This window comes from Triticum urartu, chromosome 2A (assembly GCF_056163025.1).
Source record: "Triticum urartu cultivar PI428250 chromosome 2A, HENAU_Tu73, whole genome shotgun sequence".
NCBI classification, from domain to species: domain Eukaryota; kingdom Viridiplantae; phylum Streptophyta; class Magnoliopsida; order Poales; family Poaceae; genus Triticum; species Triticum urartu.
In genome coordinates, this window is record NC_141874.1 from 494924715 (window position 1) to 494945861 (window position 21147).

General features: G+C 46.2%; 1 protein-coding gene across 1 annotated transcript; it reads left to right on the forward strand.

The window, feature by feature from the left end:
• Positions 1-2977: 2977 nt before the first annotated feature.
• On the forward strand, positions 2978-4213 carry LOC125538155 (uncharacterized). The gene has a single exon (XM_048701450.2). The coding sequence runs from the start codon at positions 3166-3168 to the stop codon at positions 3886-3888; it is 723 nt and encodes a 240-aa protein (XP_048557407.1). The 5' UTR covers positions 2978-3165; the 3' UTR covers positions 3889-4213.
• Positions 4214-21147: the final 16934 nt, after the last annotated feature.

The following is a 21147-nucleotide window of genomic DNA, read 5'->3' on the forward strand; positions in this document are numbered from 1 at the left end:
AGAGTTGCCCCTGGCGGCCACCGGCGGTTGACAGGTTTGGACCAACACTCATGAGGAGCACTGGCCCGGGGGGTTGATTAAGAATCCTCGGGGTCCGGAAAGTCCCTATGCGAGTTTTAGTTGTTATTAGGCAAATGGTAAAACCAATGTTCGGCCTTGCTGGAAGAGTTTTATTCAAAGCAAACTATCAAGAGGGGCTCATAAACCCTCACCGTATTAGGGACGCAAAATCAAGGAACATAACACCGGTATGATGGAAACTAGGGCGGCAAGAGTGGAACAAAACACCAGGCATAAGGCCGAGCCTTCCACCCTTTACCAAGCATATAGATGCATTAATTAAAATAAGAGATATTGTGATATCCCAAGAAATATCCATGACATTCATGTCCCAACATGGAACAACCTGCAACTGCACCTACAACTAGCAACGCTATAAGAGGGCCTGAGCAAAGCGGTAACATAGCCACACAACAGTTTGCTAGGGAGGGTGAAAAGGTTAGAATCTATCATGGCAATTTGGGAGGCTTGATAAACAAGTGGTAGGTAGCGCGACATAGCGATAGCATCGAGACAACTAGCATAGCAAATATAGTAGTGAGATCCAAGGTGACGGTCATCTTGCATGAAATCCCACTAGAAAGAAGATCGAGTCCATGAAGAAGACGAACCAACATGGGCGAACGAATCCTCACAATCGCTCCAACGGAGACGTACTTCCCCTAAAGGGAAGGAACTCTGGTAACACATTCTCGTCTCCACCGACTTCACTTGTGGTTATCTCTTCCCTTTGCTTTGTGCAAGCTATTGGTGTGTTGTATCATTTGCTTGCACTTGTTGTTGTTGTTGTTGTTGTTTGCATCATATATGTTGCTCACCTAGTTGCACATCTAGACAACATATTTGTTGCTAAATCTGATTTTTTAAGAAAAGATAAAAATTGGCAGTTGCCTATTCACCCCCCTCTAGTCAACCATTTCGATCCTTTCACCAATACACCACAATTTTTATCCCGTCAATTTGACAATTTCTGGCGCCGTTACCTGAAGAGGGATTGACAACCCCTCATATGTGTCGGGTTGCAAGTATTTGTTCTTTGTGTGCAGGTACCATTTACATAGTGTTGCTTGGTTCTCCTACTGGATTGATACCTTGGTTTCATAACTGAGGGAAATACCTACCGTAGCTGTACTGCATCATCCCTTCCTTTTTAAGGAAATACCGACGCAGTTTCAAGCGACATCAGTTTTCACCCGAAAGAGAAGGACCGAGTAATCTCTAGATAGTGTCTTCAACAAGGGAGTGTAAACTGCCACTGTCAGGTACAACCAAGGAAGGCTAGACCTAGGATTTTGTGGATTTGCTAATGAAGCATACAATTGTGGGCGCAAACATTTGAGAGATGATCGGTCACTATCCGTGAACGTGTCCAGACACGTCCGCAGACGCTGGATTTGCTAGATCCGATTGTAGATGCTTTGTCAGAATAAATTACTTATGTTAAGTAGCCTTTTGAAGGGTATATGCCTATGAAAGAATCTTTTCTGTGAATCTATTTTCCTATGTTTGATAGTCTTGAGATATAAATTTATTATTTTCCAGATCATGATCGGTAATTTTTGATTCATTGAGTTGTGAATCGAAATCACTTAAGCGTCAAGTGGCTTAAGGGCATATTGTAACTTGTTCAGTTGGGCATTATAATTCTTCTACCACAAAGAAATAAAAAGATATATAAATAGCTAAAGTGGCGTAGCCTGGAGGATCCTAATTTTGGAGTATGTTTTTTTTTCAAATACGCATAAACGTGTGCACTATATATTAAAGTAGATGATGGGATAGAAAATTGCTCCATGTTAGCAAGTACATATTGCACCTTACAGGAAGCATGCAATGCCAACTCCACCTACATCGCCTAAGATAATCTAACTCCTCGCACTAGCGCACATTGATACAGCCTGAAAAAGGCTTCTAACACTACCTTGACGATCTTGTGTTCGTTTTCATGCTCTTCCTTCCACCTCAATTTTTCACACGAGAGCTTGCTAAGATGGTGATGCGTCGTCTTTGCCTTTTTGGAGTACCCGATTGCATTGATTTTTGGCCTTTCCCCTATCCAATATCCACCTAGGCCTGCAAACGAGTCAAGTCCGAGCGAGTTGGACTAGAGTCAACTCAGTTTATACTAAAATTTGAGTTTTCAAACTGAGCGAAACTCAAGGTTGAACTGTAAAAAGTGACTTTTTTTAGCTTGTAACAATCTCGAGTCGATCTCTTTGGAACTAAATAAGATGATTTCTTTAATAATCTAAGACATTTTTTCGAACAAGATAGACCAAAACACAACATAAGAAATCACTATAAAGTAAATTTGACTTATTCTCTCTCAATTGAAGACTAGTACCCACTCCGTTTCGAATTACTTGTCTTAAATTTCTCTAGATATGGATAGTGTCTAGCAAAAGATCATGAATAAACTAGCAAGAGAGAAAAATAAAGACATGACTGCTCTCAAACTTTGGTCAGAATAACAGGATATTTAATACTACCTCCGTTTCAAATTAGTTGACTCGGATTTTTCTAGATATCAATGTATCTAGACACGTTTTAGCGTTAGAGACATCCGTATTTAGACACGTTTTAATGTTAGATACATCCGTATCTGGACAAATTTAAGACAACTAATTTGAGACCAAGATAATAGATGCCTCCAATACTAGTAAATATAAGATTGTTAATATAATTATACGATATCAATCTATATCGAGCTAAAATAAGGGAGCCAGTGTTGGCTTAAAATCGTCTCGTTTCTCAATCAACCTAAAAAAATGATCATATTCTGGATTTTTTTCTTAGTCGATTTAGTCGAACCAAAATACGGAGTACAACATCTGAACCTCGAACTTCTTGTTGCAGCCTGTCCAACCGAGCCGGGCAACAAAGCCGGGCGGGGTGACCCTTCCGGTGGATCGCAGCCGCGCCCATAAAAAGTGAAACCCACCAGAACTCCTTACCTTCTCCCCCCCTTCCCCATCCCCATCACGTCGCCCGGCCGCCCATCGCTGGGACCCCGAGCCCACGGGGCCTTCAACCCCCACCCGCACGCGCGCGCGCGCCTCCCCTCTGAGCCCTGACCCCCTCGCCGGAGCGGCCGAGCGCGCGCCCATGGACGAGTACCGGCCGCGCCGGTCGCCGGCTACCGAGCGGTTCGTCGGGTTGTTCTCGTCGCCCTCCTCGTCGCCGACGGAGTCGTCGTTCGTCGCCGGGGATGAGTTCCACGAGGACGACTTCATGTTCTCTTCTGCCCCAGTCGCCGCCTCGGACGCGCGGCCCGACGGGCCAGGGAGCCCGACCCGGGTTCCGCATAGCCACCTCGGTCTCCTCGCCGCGCTGCACGAGGGGGACAAAAGGCTCCTTGTTCGCCGCGCCGGGGGCGGGAGCGGGGCAGCGGCGTCGGCTGTCGCGGCCACCCCGGCCACGCTGCTCCGGCGCAAGGCCACCATCGCGGCTGCCACTTCGGCATCTGGTGGTTCGCTGTCGCCCACCCAGTCCCCTGCCTCCGTCGCGTGGGCTATCCCGGCGAACCCGAGGCCCAAGAACCGCGCACCGGCCCCGCAGTATCACCAGTCGGCTCCAGTTAAGGTTCCCGTCCGCCCGCCCCCGAAGCCGGCAATGGACAAGTGGGACGAACTGGACGACGATGACGAGCTCCGGCACGGGGAGGCCGCCATGCTGCCCCCGCACGAGATGGTCGCGCGCGCGTCTGCTGGTGGCGCCGGGCCGGCCGCCCCCTTCTCGATGCTGGAGGGCGCCGGTCGCACGCTCAAGGGCCGAGATCTTCGACGGGTACGCGACGCTGTGCTCCGGCAAACAGGATGGCTCGACTGAATCGGGCGAGGTGATGTGGCTCTGGCCTTCTATTCAGATTAGAGTCATAGATTGGTTATATTAGGATATAATTCTTGTGGCGTTGTAGATCGGGAGGGAAGATGAGAAAGTAAGGTAACAGGTTGAGTTTTTTCGTGTGCAACTGCTTGCAGTTTTGATCTCAGTGAATTGGAAGGATGTGTCTGTTATTACTGAAGTTTCAACAGTAATAAGAACTTGTGTCATGTATTCGTAAATTGGGAGTTTTCTGTAATTCAGGGGGAAGGGCAATTTTGTCAACGCTGTTGAGTTTATCTCGACAATTCTCAAGGTTTATTTTTGTCCACTCCTATCCAAATGGTTTTTCGGTTTTATTTCTTTATCTAGTGATATCACACAATTGCATTTTGTTGTGGTAAGGTTAATTTTTCATGTTTGTTTCTTGCCGTATGTGCATTCTCTAATCGTGATTGATATGCTGTTCAACCATGCCTGCCTACTTCCTAGAGAATTTCAGAAGTCATTGTGTCAACAGTATGATCCCACATACGAACTGCAAGCAATGTACCAAACTCATCAACCAATTATGCTTGTTGGAAAGCATTGCCGCGTATGCCGTGGTAAGAACTTTGGTTGGTGCCTTGGTGGCTGTTGCCAGTGTTCTCCAGTCATAAGGTATTCTAGTGTATAAGTCTTATTAGGTGAGCTTTTCTTAGTACTCCCTCTGTTGCTAGTGTTCAACGGATGTATATAGACATATTTTAGAATGTAGATCCACTCATTTTGCTCCGTATGTAGTCCGCATTTGAATCTCCAAAAAGACTTATACTCCCTCCGTCCGAAAATAGTTGTCATCAAAATGGATGAAAAGGGATGTATCTAGAACTAAAATACATCTAGATACATCTCCTTTAATCCATTTTGATGACAAGTATTTCCGGACGGAGGGAGTTTTTAGGAACGGAGGGAGTACTTCTCTACACTTGAATTTATACATCTTATAAAAGATTTACTAGTTTAGATTGGTGGCACAATGACTGATTGCTACGCCCATTCTTTTCAAAACTAAACTGATTGCTATGTTTAGGTGTAGTATTTTAGTGGCAACCATCTGGTCTTATCCAGCAAAATAGATAAACAGCACCAACTTCTTTGAACCATTCAATGATGTTTTCTCTTTCTGTGTCGATACTCATGCTTTGCTGTGGCATACACTGCTGAAAACTCTAGCTTTATTCCTGCCATAAGATCGCATGATCTTGTTAAATGCTTGATGTATTCTGTTTTCTGCTCACCTTAGGCTGAGATGTTCATCTGATGAAGCGCTATGTATTTAGGGACCCTGAACCATGTATTCCCCCCCTTTAACCTGCTATACAATACATTATAGAGCTCAGAACTTGTACGCTTATGAAGATGGTTCTCTTACTATAGTTTCCGGTGTCACTTTGAGTTCTGTTAGCAAGTCCTCATGCTTGTTGTTTGCGTTCAGCACTGAAGTCACCAAAGGCAAAATGATAGCCAAGCCTGGTGCTTTCTTTCGATTGTGGTCTGCCCAGACGATTAGGATATAGATAAAGTTTAGACTGTGAGTCAATCACTTTCTTCCACTTCCGCTGCTCCTTTGATGGGGAAGTTTGTTCTGCTGCTGCCCTTTTCTAGCCGGATCTTGCTTTATTCCTCTGTGCTCCTCTTCCCATTGTGGATTCCACATTTGGGTGCTGTGCTTTTCTTAGTCAATTGCTGGCTGGAGCTGGAGCTGGACCCTATTCTCCTTGCCAGCCAATTGAAGGATCACACCATTTGTAATTGTGGTGCCACTCTTTTTCTGTGGGTCTGCGGTGGGCTGTTGCTGAGAATAAGTTCACTGTCTGGCTCCATTCAATGAGAATCGAGAACTAACTCCCCTGCACTACACTGCACATTTGCTATCATCTCAAGGGCTTTACTAATCATTTATAGTTTCCTGGACGAACGGCGCCCGGCTGCTGGAGTACCTCTGTATACTCTGTTGCTAAGCTGCTCCGAGCCTCCGAGGTATAAAATGAGCAAAAATCATCTGTCCCATTTTGGCAACTGAACTTCAAAATGCCCTAAATATGGTCACGGAGGTTGCTTAAGGCCCTGTTTGGTTCAGCTTTTATCGACGGACGATTCCAGAAATCCGCTGCCAAAATCTGAACCAAAAGCGGAAGCAGCCTAGGACGTGCTTTCCAAAATCTGATTCCGCTGCGGGCCAAAATCCGAAAAAGCTGTATCAGCTGGTTTGCTAAATGACCTATATCTTTTTCACATCAGATTTTTCATAGCTGTTTTTCCACAGCAGGTTTTTTACACCTATTTTTAGAAATCCACAGCCGAACCAAACAGGGCCTAAACAGGGCCTAAGTTGTCCAATATGGTCACTCTATAAGTTTTCGAGACGTATTTATATGTACTTATGCGTATGTGGCACTAATTATCCAATCAAAACACATGTTGAGTGACTATTCAAACCGCCGGCTCTAATTCATAATTTTAGCATAGCTCTAGCTATCACTTGTAGTTCAAAACCCATTTATTCATTACATGGAGTTATTTTATAAATAGAATACAAATGTGCTTCAAATGGGTTGATTTCCCCCATGTACAACTCCAAGCTCAGCTCCTACACCCAAACACTACTACTCATGCTTCGTTTGGTAGAGGGGGTTTTCCACCTGTAGAGGGGGTTTTCCAGCACCATCTGGCTTTATACAATGCTAGGTGCTTAGTGAGGTGCTTAGGAAAGTAAACCAGATTTTTCTGAAGCACCGATGCCTATTTCTACAGGAGAGACAGCTAACTACGCGTCTATCCTGTACAAATAAACATCAGTGCTTAAAGAAAGCCTGATTTATTTCTCTAAGCACCTTGCATTGTACAAGGCCTCAGAGGGGATGGGTGATGTAGGGTGTAACCCTATACAGCCGATCTTTCACAAAAGGAGCGGATCCCGCGAAGAACACGAGGGGAATCATGAGAGGAAACACGAGGGAAAACACAAGAGAATCACTCAAACCAACAAGTATGATCACACATGTGCTAGATCCATGAACACAAAGGAAGATACATGATTCAAAGTCAACAAGGGACGATACACGGTAACCGGTTCTTCTCCAAAGGAGGTCTTAATGGGGGCCACCCAAAAGGCGGTCTTGAATCCAAGGGATCTTCTCCGAAGAGGGGTCGTGGTCTCTCTCGTGGAGTAGATCCGTAATGGATGAGCAAAGCTCTATCTCTAATGAGCTACTACTTTGCTAACCCTAGCTAGGAGGAATAGGAGGTCTATTTATAGTCTTAATGCAAATGGGGACGAAGTGAGGGGGTACATGGGCCTCGGGCCTGAATCCTGTGCGTAGAGAGGTACGGACATCCGCTGGGGACCGGTCGTCCGATGGTTCATGGGCGTCCGAACGTCCGGTGGCTTCCGGACTTCCGTTGGTTCTGGCTCAGTTGCATGGGCACCGGATTTCCGGAGTTGGTCGGTCGTCCGGTCGCCGGTCATCCGGTGGCGTCGGTCTTCCGCTGATTTGGCTTGGGTGCGGTGACACCGGTCGTCTGGTCCGGACCGGACGTCCGCTCGCTGGGGTTCGGCTGTGGCTTCAGGCTCCGGACGTCCGGTCCCGACCGGTCGTCCGGTGGCTGTAGCTTCGTTGGCTTTCCTTCTTCATGACCTTGGTGCTTGGTGTCCTTGTCGCCTTGTCCGGTGGGTGTAGCTGCTCCGTGGCTCTCCAAGTACCTGATCACGCATAGTGTCTCCGCTTGAGGTTGTAGCCATGTCTCATGTATAGAAAGTGGTAGTTCGGAGAGGAGAGAGTTCACCTTATCTTCAATAGCCTTTGCTCGTGCCCTTGCCATTGGTCCAAGTGGTGTCGTGGGAGACGTAGGTAGGTCCATGGGGATGATCTTGGGATGCTCCGCATGATCTCCCCTCCCTTGGGAAAGATCCGACCTCGGATCGAATTCTTCATCACCATGGTAGGGCGATAGATCCTTGACATTGAATATGTCGCTCACGTTGTACTTGTCGCGCGGGAGGTCGATCTTGTAAGCGTTGTTGTTGTAGCGTGCAAGCATGTAACACCCACGATGCGGCTATATCTCCCATGTGTCGGGGCACGACTTAGAGGCATAACCGCATGGTAGGCATGTCGCAAGAGGGGTAATCTTTACACATCTCATGTACTGAATAAGAAAGGGATAAAGAGTCGGCTTACAATCGCCACTTCACACAATACATAAATATATCATTACATCATCCAGAATACAATCAAGGTCCGGCTAGGAACCAAATAAAGAAAGACAACCCCTAATGCTAGATCCCCGATCGCACCGACTGGGCTCCACTACTGATCAACTGGAAACGAAACAACACAACGAACACGATCTTCATCGGGCTCCCACTTGAGCTCAGTTGCGTCATCTGCACTGGTATCAACGGCACCTGCAACTGGTTTTGGAAGTAATCTGGAGTCACGGGGACTCAACAATCTCACACCCTCGCGATCAAGACTATTTAAGCTTATGGGTAGGAAAGGGTAGTGAGGCGGAGCTGCAGCAAGCACTAGCATATATGGTGGCTAACTTACGCAAATGAGAGCGAGAAGAGAAGCAAAGCTGAAAGTGCAACTATCCCTAGGTGGTTTTGGTAATTCATAACAACATATAGCTCATTGAGCTAATGCTATTCCAAGATGATTATTTCAGGAAAGCTCAATGATTGGCATGGCATGGATGTGAAAGTGGAACCCTCAAAATGCCAAGGATAAAGGATTGGCTCAAGCTCAAAAGCTCAAGACTCTTCATTTTATATTTTAGCGATCCAAGATCACATTGAGTCTTTAGGAAAAGCCAATACTATCAAGGAGGGATGAGGTGTTGCTTAATGAGCCTCTTGCTTCATGTGCTTAATGATATGCTCCAAAATTCTCAGCTACTTTCCCATATCCACATATGACCTAAACCCTAAGCCAAACTCGGTCCTACCGATTCTTTCTATCCGGCGCCACCGAGTTTCACTTGTCATAAGCCACTGCCAAACCCTAGCAATTCGGTTCTACCGATAGGGATCTCGGTCTCACCGAGATGGGATTGCAAACTCTCTGTTTCCCTTTCGTAACTTTTCGGTCTCACCGAAAGAGCGGATCGGTCCCACCGAGATTGCAATGTAAATTCAGTGTTTCCTTTTTGTAACTTTTCGGTCTCACCGAAAGAGCAAATCGGTCCCACCGAGTTTGCCTGACCAACTCTCTGGTTAGCTAATTACCAAAATCGGTCTCACCGAGTTTGTGTAATCGGTCTCACCGAGATTACGTTATGCCCAAACCCTAACCATATCGGTCCTACCGAGTTGCATGTCAGTCCCACCGAAAATCTCTAACGATCACTAGGTTTACCTTTTCGGTCCGTCCGAGTTTGTTGATTCGGTCCCACCGAGATTGGAAAACTGTGTGTAATGGTTGGATTTTGTGTGGAGGCTATATATACCCCTCCACCTCCTCTTCATTCGTGGAGAGAGCCATCAGAACACATACACAATTCCAACTCATATGTTCTAAGAGAGAACCACCTACTCATGTGTTGAGATCAAGATATTCCATTCCTACCATATGAATCTTGATCTCTAGCCTTCCCCAAGTTGCTTTCCACTCAAATCTTCTTTCCATAAAATCCAAATCCTATGAGAGAGAGTTGAGTGTTGGGGAGACTATCATTTGAAGCACAAGAGCAAGGAGTTCATTACCTACACACCATTTGTTACTTCTTGGAGAGTGGTGTCTCCTAGATTGGCTAGGTGTTACTTGGGAGCCTCCGACAAGATTGTGGAGTTGAACCAAGGAGTTTGTAAGGGCAAGGAGATCGCCTACTTCGTGAAGATCTACCGCTAGTGAGGCAAGTCCTTCGTGGGCGATGGCCATGGTGGGATAGACAAGGTTGCTACTTCGTGGACCCTTTGTGGGTGGTTGCTTCTCTGTGGACCCTTTGTGGGTGGTTGCTTCTTCGTGGACCCTTCGTGGGTGGAGTCCTCCGTGGACTCGCGCAACCGTTACCCTTCGTGGGTGGTTGCTTCTTCGTGGACCCTTCGTGGGTGGAGCCCTCCGTGGACTCGCGCAACCGTTACCCTTCGTGGGTGGAGCCCTCCGTGGACTCGCGCAACCGTTACCCTTTGTGGGTGGAGCCCTCCGTGGACTCGCGCAACTGTTACCCTTCGTGGGTTGAAGTCTCCATCAACGTGGATGTAGGATAGCACCACCTATCCGAACCACGGGAAAAACATCCGTGTCTCCAATTGCGTTTGAATTCTTCAAACCCTTCCCTTTACATTCTTGCAAGTTGCATGCTTTACTTTCCGCTGCCAATATACTCTTTGCATGCTTGCTTGAATTGTGTGATGATTGCTTGACTTGTCCTACAATAGCTAAAATCTGCCAAGAACTAAAATTGGGAAAAGGTTAAGTTTTTATTTGGTCAAGTAGTCTAATCACCCCCCTCTAGACATACTTTCGATCCTACAAAAGCACAGTCGTGAACTAGAAGTGATCAAGAAGTGATTCTGAAACTACTTACGTTCAAACATAACTCCAAAACCGTGTTCACTTCCCGGACTCCGCCGGAAAGAGACCATCACGACTACACACGCGGTTGATGCATTTTAATTAAGTTAAGTGTCAAGTTCTCTACAACCGGACATTAACAAAATCCCATCTGCCCATAACCGCGGGCACGGCTTTCGAAAGTTCAAAACCCTGCAGGGGTGTCCCAACTTAGCCCATCACAAGCTTTCACGGTCAACGAAGGATATTCCTTCTCCCGAGAAGACCCGATCAGTCTCGGAATCCCGGTTACAAGACATTTCGACAATGGTAAAACAAGACCAGCAAAGCCGCCCGAATGTGCCGACAAATCCCGATAGGAGCTGCACATATCTCGTTCTCAGGGCACACCGGATAGGTCAAGCTACGAGTAAAACCAACCCTCGAGTTGCCCCGAGGTGGCCCCGCAGGCTGCCCGGTTCGGACCAACACTTAGACAAGCACTGGCCCGGGGGGAGGGGGTTAAAATAAAGATGACCCTTGGGTTGGCTGACCCAAGGGAAGGGTAATAGGTTGTTAGGAAAATGTAGAACCAAGGTTGGGCCTTACTGGAGGAGTTTTATTCAAAGCGAACCGTCAAGGGGTTCCCATAACACCCAACCGTGTTAGGAACGCAAAATCAAGGAACATAACATCGGTATGACGGAAACTAGGGCGGCAAGAGTGGAACAAAACACCAGGCATAAGACCAAGCCTTCCCCCCTTTAACAAGTATATAGGTGCATTAATTAAAATAAGAGATATTGTGATATCCCAACAAATATCCATGTTCCAACATGGAACAAACTCCATCTTCACCTGCAACTAACAACACTATAAGAGGGTCTGAGCCAAACAACGGTTTGCTAGGACAAGGTGGGTTAGAGGCTTGTCATTGCAATATGGGAGGCATGCTATAGCAAGTGGTAGGTATCACAGCATAGCAATAGAGCAAGCAACTAGCAAGCAAAGATAGAAGTGATTTCGAGGGTATGGTCATCTTGCCTGAAATGAACTCAGAGTTGACGAAAGCTTGATCCTCGTAAGCGTACTCAATGGGTTCCTCGATCATGAACTCGTCTATCGGCTCTACCCAAAACAAGAACACAAGCAAAGGAAACAACAATCAACCATGGTGCAATGCGCAAGCAACATGATGCAAAACATGGCATGATATGCGGGATGTGATATGCAATGCATATGCATGCTCCGGAAGGAAAAGATTGAATCAGGTCTCAACTTGGCAAACCAAGAGTGCCGCTGGAAATATGAGATGATTTCGGTCGAAATCGATATAAAGATCACCGGAATCAGATGCACGGTTTGCAAATGGCAAGCAAAACAAGAATGGCGCAATACTACGATTACCAGCACAATGCCATCTAGAATGCAACAAGAAACTAAGCTACTGCACTCCAACATAACAACAAAGCACATGGCAGTGATCTACTCAAGATGCTTGACAAAAGATGAACACTGAGCTACGGCTAAATCACACAAGAGCAGGTTCAAACACGCATGGCAAAAGAGCAAAAGATATCAGCTTCACAGACTTAGTGAAAATACTAATATGTCAGGAATTAACATCAGGAAGCAATGTTTAGAGCAAGATAACAACATGCTACAGGAATAGAACATAGAAATAAAAGGAATGGAATGAATCTACTCAAAGCACATAACAAAAGTCCCTTACTGTCCATACGCCAAAAAGGATCAGAAGATATGATGGCACCCATGTAAATGTAGCAAGTTTCGTTAACAGATTCAGACTTAGCAGAAAACTGGACATGGCAAAAACAGAGTTATGAAGGCATGTTTACGAGCTCGATGCACTCAACACAAGGCATGGCATGACAAAATAAGCATACTGCCATCAAGAAGACATGATCAAGAAGCTAACCATGGCAAGAACAATCTCATAGCATGCATGGATCAACTACAACAACCTTGGCAAAATTGATTAGCATGTAAACAATCTGCCAGGAACATTTTATAGCAAAAGTAGAGCAAGATTGATTCGTGCTAGGGTACTCCATAAATGCAAACAGGGACATGGATGGATAGAGCATAACAATATGTCAAAATCATCCTTACTGAACATACTCAAAAGAAGCATGGATCTCTCTGTAGCATCATGAATACATGGCATTAAAATAACAACAGGGAAATGACTTAGTGAAATTCTAAGTCCCTGAAATCAGCAATATCACGAGAGCTACTTTGCATGCTTGTGCTAGCCACCACATTGATCACAAAAATACATGGCATACACCCCTGTAAATATGGCATGGCATAGCCCAAAACACATGTAGAGCTCATGCTCATATGCAGCACACAATAATCATGGCAAAAATGACAAAAGCTCATAAACTGATAAGAATCAAGAACTAACATTTTATAGCACTCTTGCAACAGTCATTAGGGCATCAAGATGGACTCAAACAAGCATGGTTCAATGGAACAAAGTGAAGATCACATCATGATGAACATTTTGATATATGGCACGCCCAAAACGGAGCTACGGATGCGGAGGTATGACATGATGAACAGGGCTTAAAAATATGAACAGGAAAATGACTTAGACGAAAAATCAACCTCCGAATCAGATCTGGATCTAGGGTTGACTTTGCACGTGAACCGAGGATGGACGGATCTCTCGCCGAAGATGGGGGAGACGGCCGGAGTTCGTCGGAGGAGTGGCCGGACTTGCCAGAGACGAAGAAGGGGCGCAGGACTCGCCGGAGTGGAGGCGCAGAGCGGTGGCGTCGGGAAAGCGGCGGGCGACGCGCGGCGACCGCGGATGCGCCGGACGGCGACCGGGCGGCGGGCGGAGGAGGCGGGACATCGACGGCGGCCGGAGCTCGCGGTGGCGGCGGCGCGTGCTCGCGGGTGAGGCACTGGGGCTCGGGCGCGCGACCGGGCGGGCGACGGAGGCGACCGCGGGCACGGGGCGGCTGGGCTCGGGCGGGCCCTCCTCGGGCTTGCCGGGCCGCAGCGGCGGGGGACGGGTCCAGGGACACGTGGCGCGCCCGGAGTGGCTGACGGAGGCGGCGGACGTGTCCGGCGGCGCGGAGGGGTTGGATCTAGGGTTTCATGTGTGCGAATTTTCAGAGGGGAGCACATATATATAGATAGAGGGAGCTAGGAGAGTCAAAATGAGGCGCGGTTTTCGGCCACGCGATCGTGATCGAACGACCGAGAGGATGGAGGGGGTTTGGATGGGTTTTGGGCAACTTTGGAGGGGTGTTGGGTTGCAACACACACGAGGCCTTTACGGTTCCCCGGTTAACCGTTGGAGTATCAAACGGACTCCAAATGGCACGGAACTTGACAGGCGGTCTACCGGTGGTGTACCAAGGCCGCTTGGCAAATCTCGGTCCATTCCGAGAAAGTTTAACACTCGCTCACTAAAAGAGACAAAAGAGGGCGCCGGAGGACATACGAGTGCCGGATTGCAAAATGGACAACGGGGAAAATGCTCGGATGCATGAGACGAACACGTATGCAAATGCGATGCACATGATGACATGATATGAAATGCATGACACACAAACAAATGACAAGGCAACAATAGCGGATAACTGGAAGACACCTGGCACAACGGACTCGGGGCGTTACAAAGCACCTTGAAGGGTCCATCCGCTCGTGGTAGAAGTTTGGACTCACGTTCGGTGGGGAAGCGGTCCTTGCGAAGGTGTAGCCACACAAGATCACCAATGTTGAATACCATGGGTTGCTTGTTGATGTTGAGCTTGGTCGCAAGTCATTGTACTTGGCGCTCGATGGTGTGCCTTGTATCTTCATGCACCTTCTTGAGATGGTTCACACTGCACTTGCGTCCATATTAATGCGCTTTTGTAGTGGTAGAGGAAGAATGTCCAATGGTGACAATGGGTTGAATCCGTAGACAACCTCGAAGGGGGACTTGCCGGTAGTTGAGTGTCTTGCGTGGTTGTAGGCGAAGTCGGCGATAGGTAGACACTCCTCCCACTCTTTGATGTTCTTCTTGATGAGCACGCGAAGTAGAGCGGAGAGTGTGCGGTTGGTCACCTCCGTTTGGCCGTCGGTTTGCGGATGGTACACCATGGAGAAGAGTAGCTTGATTCCGAGCTTGGCGCATAGGGTCTTCCAAAAGTAGCTTAGGAACTTGATGTCGCGGTCCGAGACAACCGTCTTTGGCACTCCATGTAGACGCAATATTTCCCTACAAAAGAGATTGGCAACATGTGAAGCATCATCTATCTTGTTGCAAGGAATGAAATGTGCCATCTTAGAGAATCGGTCCACAACAACAAATACCGAATCCTTTCTATTTCCAGTTCTAGGCAATCCAAGTACAAAATCCATGCTAATATCTTCCCATGGTTGATATGGAATTGGGAGAGGCATATAAAGGCCATGGGATTGAGCTTTAGACTTAGCTTTGCGACATGTAGAGCATCGGTTGGTGAAGCGGTTGACATCACGAAACATGTTAGGCCAATAATAGTTCTTGGAGAGCGTAGCAAAAGTTTTGTCGCGTCCAAAATGTCCCATTAGTCCTCCTCCATGAGATTCCTGCAAAAGCAACAAACGAAGAGAAGACTCGGGGATGCGAAGTTTGTTAGCTCTCATAAGATAACCATCTTTGATGTAATAGCATTCCCAAGAGGTATGTGTCAAACATTTGGCATAAGGAATAGCAAAAGTAGGATCATGCTCATACAAGTCTTTTATGTGCTCAAAGCCAATGACATCCAATTCAAGTTGAGTAACAAGCATGCATATGCGGGAAAGAGCTTCCGCCACAACATTTTCCTTACCTTTGATGTACTTGATGATATAAGGAAATGACTCAATGAATTCACTCCATTTAGCATGACGCTTGTTCAACTTAGTTTGACCCTTAAGGTATTTAAGCGTTTCATGATTGGTATGAATGATAAATTCATGAGGGCGAAGATAATGTTCCCATTCATGCAAAACTCGCACTAAAGCATATAACTCTTTGTCATAGATGGGGTAATTGAGTTGCGCTCCGGAAAGTTTCTCACTAAAGTAAGCAATGGGGCGCTTCTCTTGCGTTAACACACCTCATATGCCATTACCACTAGCATCGCAATGAATCTCAAAGGGTTTGTCAAAATTGGGTAATGCAAGCACGTGAGCATGAGTAAGCAAATTCTTGGGCTCATTGAAAGAGGTATCTTGGGATGGTCCCCAAACAAAAGGCGCATTTTTCTTGCTCAAAGCATGCAAAGGTGAAGCAATTGTGCTAAAGTCCTTCACAAATCTACGGTAGAAACCGGCTAAACCAAGGAAGCTACGCACTTGATGCAAGTTGGTTAGTTGTGGCCAAGTTCTAATAGCATTGATCTTAGAGTCATCAACATGAACACCCTTAGAGGAAACAACAAAACCCAAGAAAACGAGCTTATCAATGCCAAAAGGCATTTTTCCATGTTAGCATAGAGACGCTATTTTCGAAGAGTTTGCAAAACGGTTCGAACATGGGTGACATGATCTTTGAGAGATTTGCTATAAACAAGGATATCATCGAAGTAGACCACAAAGAACTCACCAATGTAAGGGCGAAACACATAATTCATAAGACGCATGAAAGTACCCGGTGCTTCCGATAAACTCATAGGCATGACTAACCACTCGTACAAGCCAAACTTTGTTTTGAAAGCGGTTTTCCATTCATCACCCTCTTGTATGCGGATTTGATAGTAACCACTTTTAAGATCAATTTTGGAAAAGATAGTGGCACCACTAAGTTCATCAAGCATATCATCAAGGCGTGGAATGGGGTACCTATATCGAACAGTGATAGCATTGATAGGTCTACAATCGGAACACATGCGAAAGCTACTGTCTCGTTTTGGCACAAGAATGACCGGAACAGCACAAGGACTCAAACTTTCACGCACATGTCCATGGTCTATGAGATGTTTTACTTGCCTATGTATTTCTTTGGTTTCTTCGGGGTTGACACGGTAGGGAGCTTTGTTCGGAAGTGGTGCTCCGGGGATGAGGTCGATGCGGTGCTCGATGCCTCGTAGTGGACGTAGTCCCGGAGGTAGCTCGTCGGGGAAAACATCTTGGAATTCCTGCAAAAGAGAAGACAACACTAAAGGTAGAGTGTGAGAGGTGTTAGCTTGTGGTGCGTTGCCCTTGCATAAAAGGACACAGTGCATGACACTAGATGGGTTCTCACACACTTCTCTTATCTCACTTTTGGTGGCAAATAGAACTAAGTTATTCTTTTCGCTCATCGTGGAGGCACTCAATTTGGGCTTGTGGCGCTCACTCTCTTTTTGGTGGTTCGCTCTCTCACTATTCTCTCCATGATGGGTGGCTTGCTTGTCAGCGATCACTTGGCTTGGAGACATAGGGCGAAGTATGTACTCCTTTCCTCTCATCTTGAAGATGTAGTGGTTCGTTCGGTTGTTGTGGATGACACCTCTATCAAATTTCCATGGTCGACCAAGAAGAAGGTGGCAAACGGTCATTGGAATGACATCACACTCCAAAGTGTCTTCGTAAGCTCCGATTTTGAAGGAGACTTGCACTCTATGCTCAACTTGAATAGTGCCGGAGTCGCTTAGCCATTGAACTTTGTAGGGATGTGGGTGCTTCGTCTTGGGTAATTGGAGCTTGGAGCAAAGTTCTTCACTTGCTAAGTTATGACAACTTCCTCCATCGATGATGACCTTGACGGACCTTCCATTGATGCCATCCTTGGTATGAAAGATGTGGCATCTTTGGTCTTCTTCTTGGTGATATTGAAGGGTCAAGACCTTGGAGACAACGAGAGCGGGACTTGAATCTTCATCACAAAAGACTTGTTCCTCTTCACCGTTCACTTGTCGGTGCATGGCGACTTGCTCAGGTGTTTTCGTTTCTCCTTCGCTCATGGAGTCATATGTACCATCGTCGTTGAGGACCATGGTCCGCTTGTTGGTACACTGAAAGGACTTGTGGCCTCGGCCTCCGCATGTGAAGCGTTTGAAGGAACTTGTCTTGACGGTCTCATCGGTTGGGGTAGATGATGATGAAGCTCTTGGCTTGAAGTTGCTCGTTGTAGGAGGATGACTTGGGGTTGTCGAAGCTTTCTTGTATTTCGAGTTGTCGACGTTGCTTGTAGAAGGCTTTGTTGATGAAGGCGGTGTTGGAGTCGTTGAAGCTTGGGTGTTGGAGAAACCATAGGACTTGGATGAGAACTTGGTATACTTGAAGTCATCTTGCACTTGACGTTCCGCTTTGGTAGCTTGATGCACTAGCTCGATGAGGTTCGAGTATGGTTGGAAGTCGGCAATCTTCTTGATAGGGTGATTGAGTCCATTCAAGAAACGTGCCATAGTTTGCTCATCATCTTCCATGACATTGGCTTGTATCATTGCAATCTCCATTTCCTTGTAGCACTCTTCAACGCTCTTGGTTCCTTGCTTGAGTAGTTGGAGTTTCTTGAAGAGGTCGCGGTTGTAGTAGGTTGGCACGAAGCGTGCTCTCATGACATCCTTCATTTGCGCCCAAGTAGTGATGGGTGGTTCACCTTTTGCCTCTCGGCGCTCAATGACTTGTTCCCACAAAATGAGGACATAGTCTTGGAACTCAAGGGATGCCATCGCGATCTTCTTCTCTTCTTCATAGTTGTGCAAGCGGAAGATTTTGTCGACCTTCAATGCCCATGAAAGGTACTCTTCGGGATCATTGCTTCCATAGAACTTGGGCATGGTGAACTTTAGCTTGCCATAGCGTTGCTCTTCACTATGTTTGGGTCGGGATGATGACATCCTTGGCGAGGAGGATCGTCTCTCGCAACTTCCTCTTGCCGTGGAGGATTTCCATTGTCTTCTTGCTCTTGTTGAACTTGATGTTCTTGACGAGATTGTGGAGGAACTTGTCGAGCTTGATGATGCACACGAGCTTGATATATTCGTTCTTGAACTTCTTCGCGAAGTGCTTCTTGATGTTCACGGGCTTGTCGGCCTCGGTTGGCTATGGTTCGACTTGATTCTCGGAGGGCTTATTGTGCCTCAAGTGCTTGAGCTTCTTGCAATTGTTGCTCTTGACGTTGTGCCTTAGCATCTTGTGCTTCTTGGTGTAGACGCGCTCGCTCTTCCTCTTCGTGTTGGCTTTGTCATTACCATGCTCGTGCTTGCGCAAAGGTAGCTTGGTTTGGACGATGTCGCTGTTCTTGGGAATTGTTGTCGTGTAGAGGGTTGCGGTTGGCTTGACGATCTTGGTGCGCAGCATGATGAAGAGTATTCGATGTCGGTGTACTTGAGCCGGAGATGGTGTAGTCGGATTGTCGACTTGAGCGGCTCCTTCTTGACGAGGACGAAGTGGAAGAAGAGTGGTTGAGCAACAAAGCACAAATCTCGTCCATTCTTGCGTCATTCTCTTGCTTGTGGTCGTTGATACGTCTCCATCGTATCCACTTTTCCAAACACTTTTGCCCTTGTTTTGGACTCTAACTTGCATGATTTGAATAGAACTAACCCGGACTGACGCTGTTTTCAGCAGAATTGCCATGGTGTTATTTTTGTGCAGAAATAAAAGTTCTCAGAATGACCTGAAAATCAACGGAGAATATTTTTGGAATATATAAAAAATAGTGGCGAAAGAATCAAGGCCAGGGGGCCACACCCTGTCCACGAGGGTGGGGGCGCGCCTACCCCCCTGGGCGCGCCCCCTACCTCGTGGGCCCCCTGGTGCTCCACCGACCTCAACTCCAACTCTATGTATTCACGTTCGGATAGAGAAAAATCGGAGAGAAGGATTCATCGTGTTTTATGATACGGAGCCGCCGCCAAGCCCTAATCTCTCTCGGGAGGGCTGATCTGGAGTCCGTTCGGGGCTCCGGAGAGGGGAATCCGTCGCCATCGTCATCATCAACCTTCCTCCATCACCAATTTCATGATGCTCACCGCCGTGCGTGAGTAATTCCATCGTAGGCTTGCTGGACGGTGATGGGTTGGATGAGATTTATCATGTAATCGAGTTAGTTTTGTTAGGGTTTGATCCCTAGTATCCATTATGTTCTGAGATTGATGTTGCTATGACTTTGATATGCTTAATGCTTGTCACTAGGGCCCGAGTGCCATGATTTCAGATCTGAACCTATTATGTTTTCATGAATATATGTGAGTTCTTGATCCTATCTTGCAAGTCTATAGTCACCTATTATGTGTTATGATCCGTTATCCCTGAAGTGACAATAATCGGGATACTTACCGGTGATGACCGTAGTTTGAGGAGTTCATGTATTCACTAAGTGTTAATGCTTTGGTCCAGTACTCTATTAAAAGGAGGCCTTAATATCCCTTAGTTTCCACTAGGACCCCGCTACCACGGGAGGGTAGGACAAAAGATGTCATGCAAGTTCTTTTCCATAAGCACGTATGACTATATTCAGAATACATGCCTACATTACATTGATGGAGCTAGTTCTGTGTCACCCTAGGTTATAACTGTTGCATGAGGAATCGCATCTGACATAATTATCCATCACTGATCCATTGCCTACGAGCTTTTGATATATTGATCTTTGCTTAGTTACTTTTCCGTTGCTACTGTTACAATCACTACAAAACCAATACTGTTACTTTTGCCACTGTTACCTTTACTTCCATATTACTTTGCTACTAAATTCTTTGCTGCAGATATTATGTCTTTCAGGTGCGGTTGAATTTACAACTCAACTGTTAATACTTGAGAATATTCGTTGGCTCCCCTTATGTCGAATCAATAAATTTGGGTTGAATACTCTACCCTCGAAAACTGTTGCGATCCGCTATACTTGTGGGTTATCAAGACTATTTTCTGGCGCCGTTGCCGGGGAGGTTGCACCAAGTCAAGTCAAGATTTGATCTCCCATCAACAAGCCATTTCTGGCACCGTTGCTGGGGAGATCTACGCACAAGTCAAGACATACCAAGTACCCATCACAAACTCTTATCCCTCGCATTACATTATTTGCCATTTGCCTCTTGTTTTCCTCTCCCTCACTTCACCCTTGCCATTTTATTCGCCCTCTTTTCCATTCGCCCTCTTTTCCGTTCGCCTCTTTTTGCTTGCTTCTTGTGTGTCTGTGTGTTAGATCATTGGTTTTGCTATTATGTCTAGCCCTTCTATCACCGTTAGTACTCCCGACCATGAAGTTCTCAATTTTAAACAAAGGGAGGGAGAAAATTTAAAAGATGCTTGGTATAGAATTTGCAATGCTCAGAATAGATCCACTAGGAAGCAATCCACTTCCGTTCTTCTTCGCAATTTTTATGTAGGCATCACCCCTTGGAATAGATATATTCTTGATACCATTACCGGAGGGAATTTCTTGGGTAGCCATACTTTTGATTCTTATAATGCTATGATAGATTTGTTTGGGCCACCACCTCTGTTGGTTAATGGAACTATTTTAACTTTGGAACATGTGATGCAAAGGCTTGAAATTATTGAAAATAAAGTGCCCACTGTAGAGTTGATTGAGAATTTGGATAAAAAGATCCACAACCAGATTACCCAATATGGATCTAAGGTAGGAGTTACTCTGATTTTTTTAAAAGAAAAAGAACCCATAGTTAACGAAAAGATAGATCAAGATTCCACAAGAATTGATAAACTTGATGATATTATTACCAACTTAGGGTCTGCCTTTTCTTCCGTGAAAAATACTCCAAATCCTCCTACTACTAGAGTT

Excerpts from the sequence above, each read along its gene's own strand:
- LOC125538155 (XM_048701450.2), top strand. The coding sequence starts at position 3,166 with ATGGACGAGTACCGGCCGCGCCGGTCGCCGGCTACCGAGCGGTTCGTC.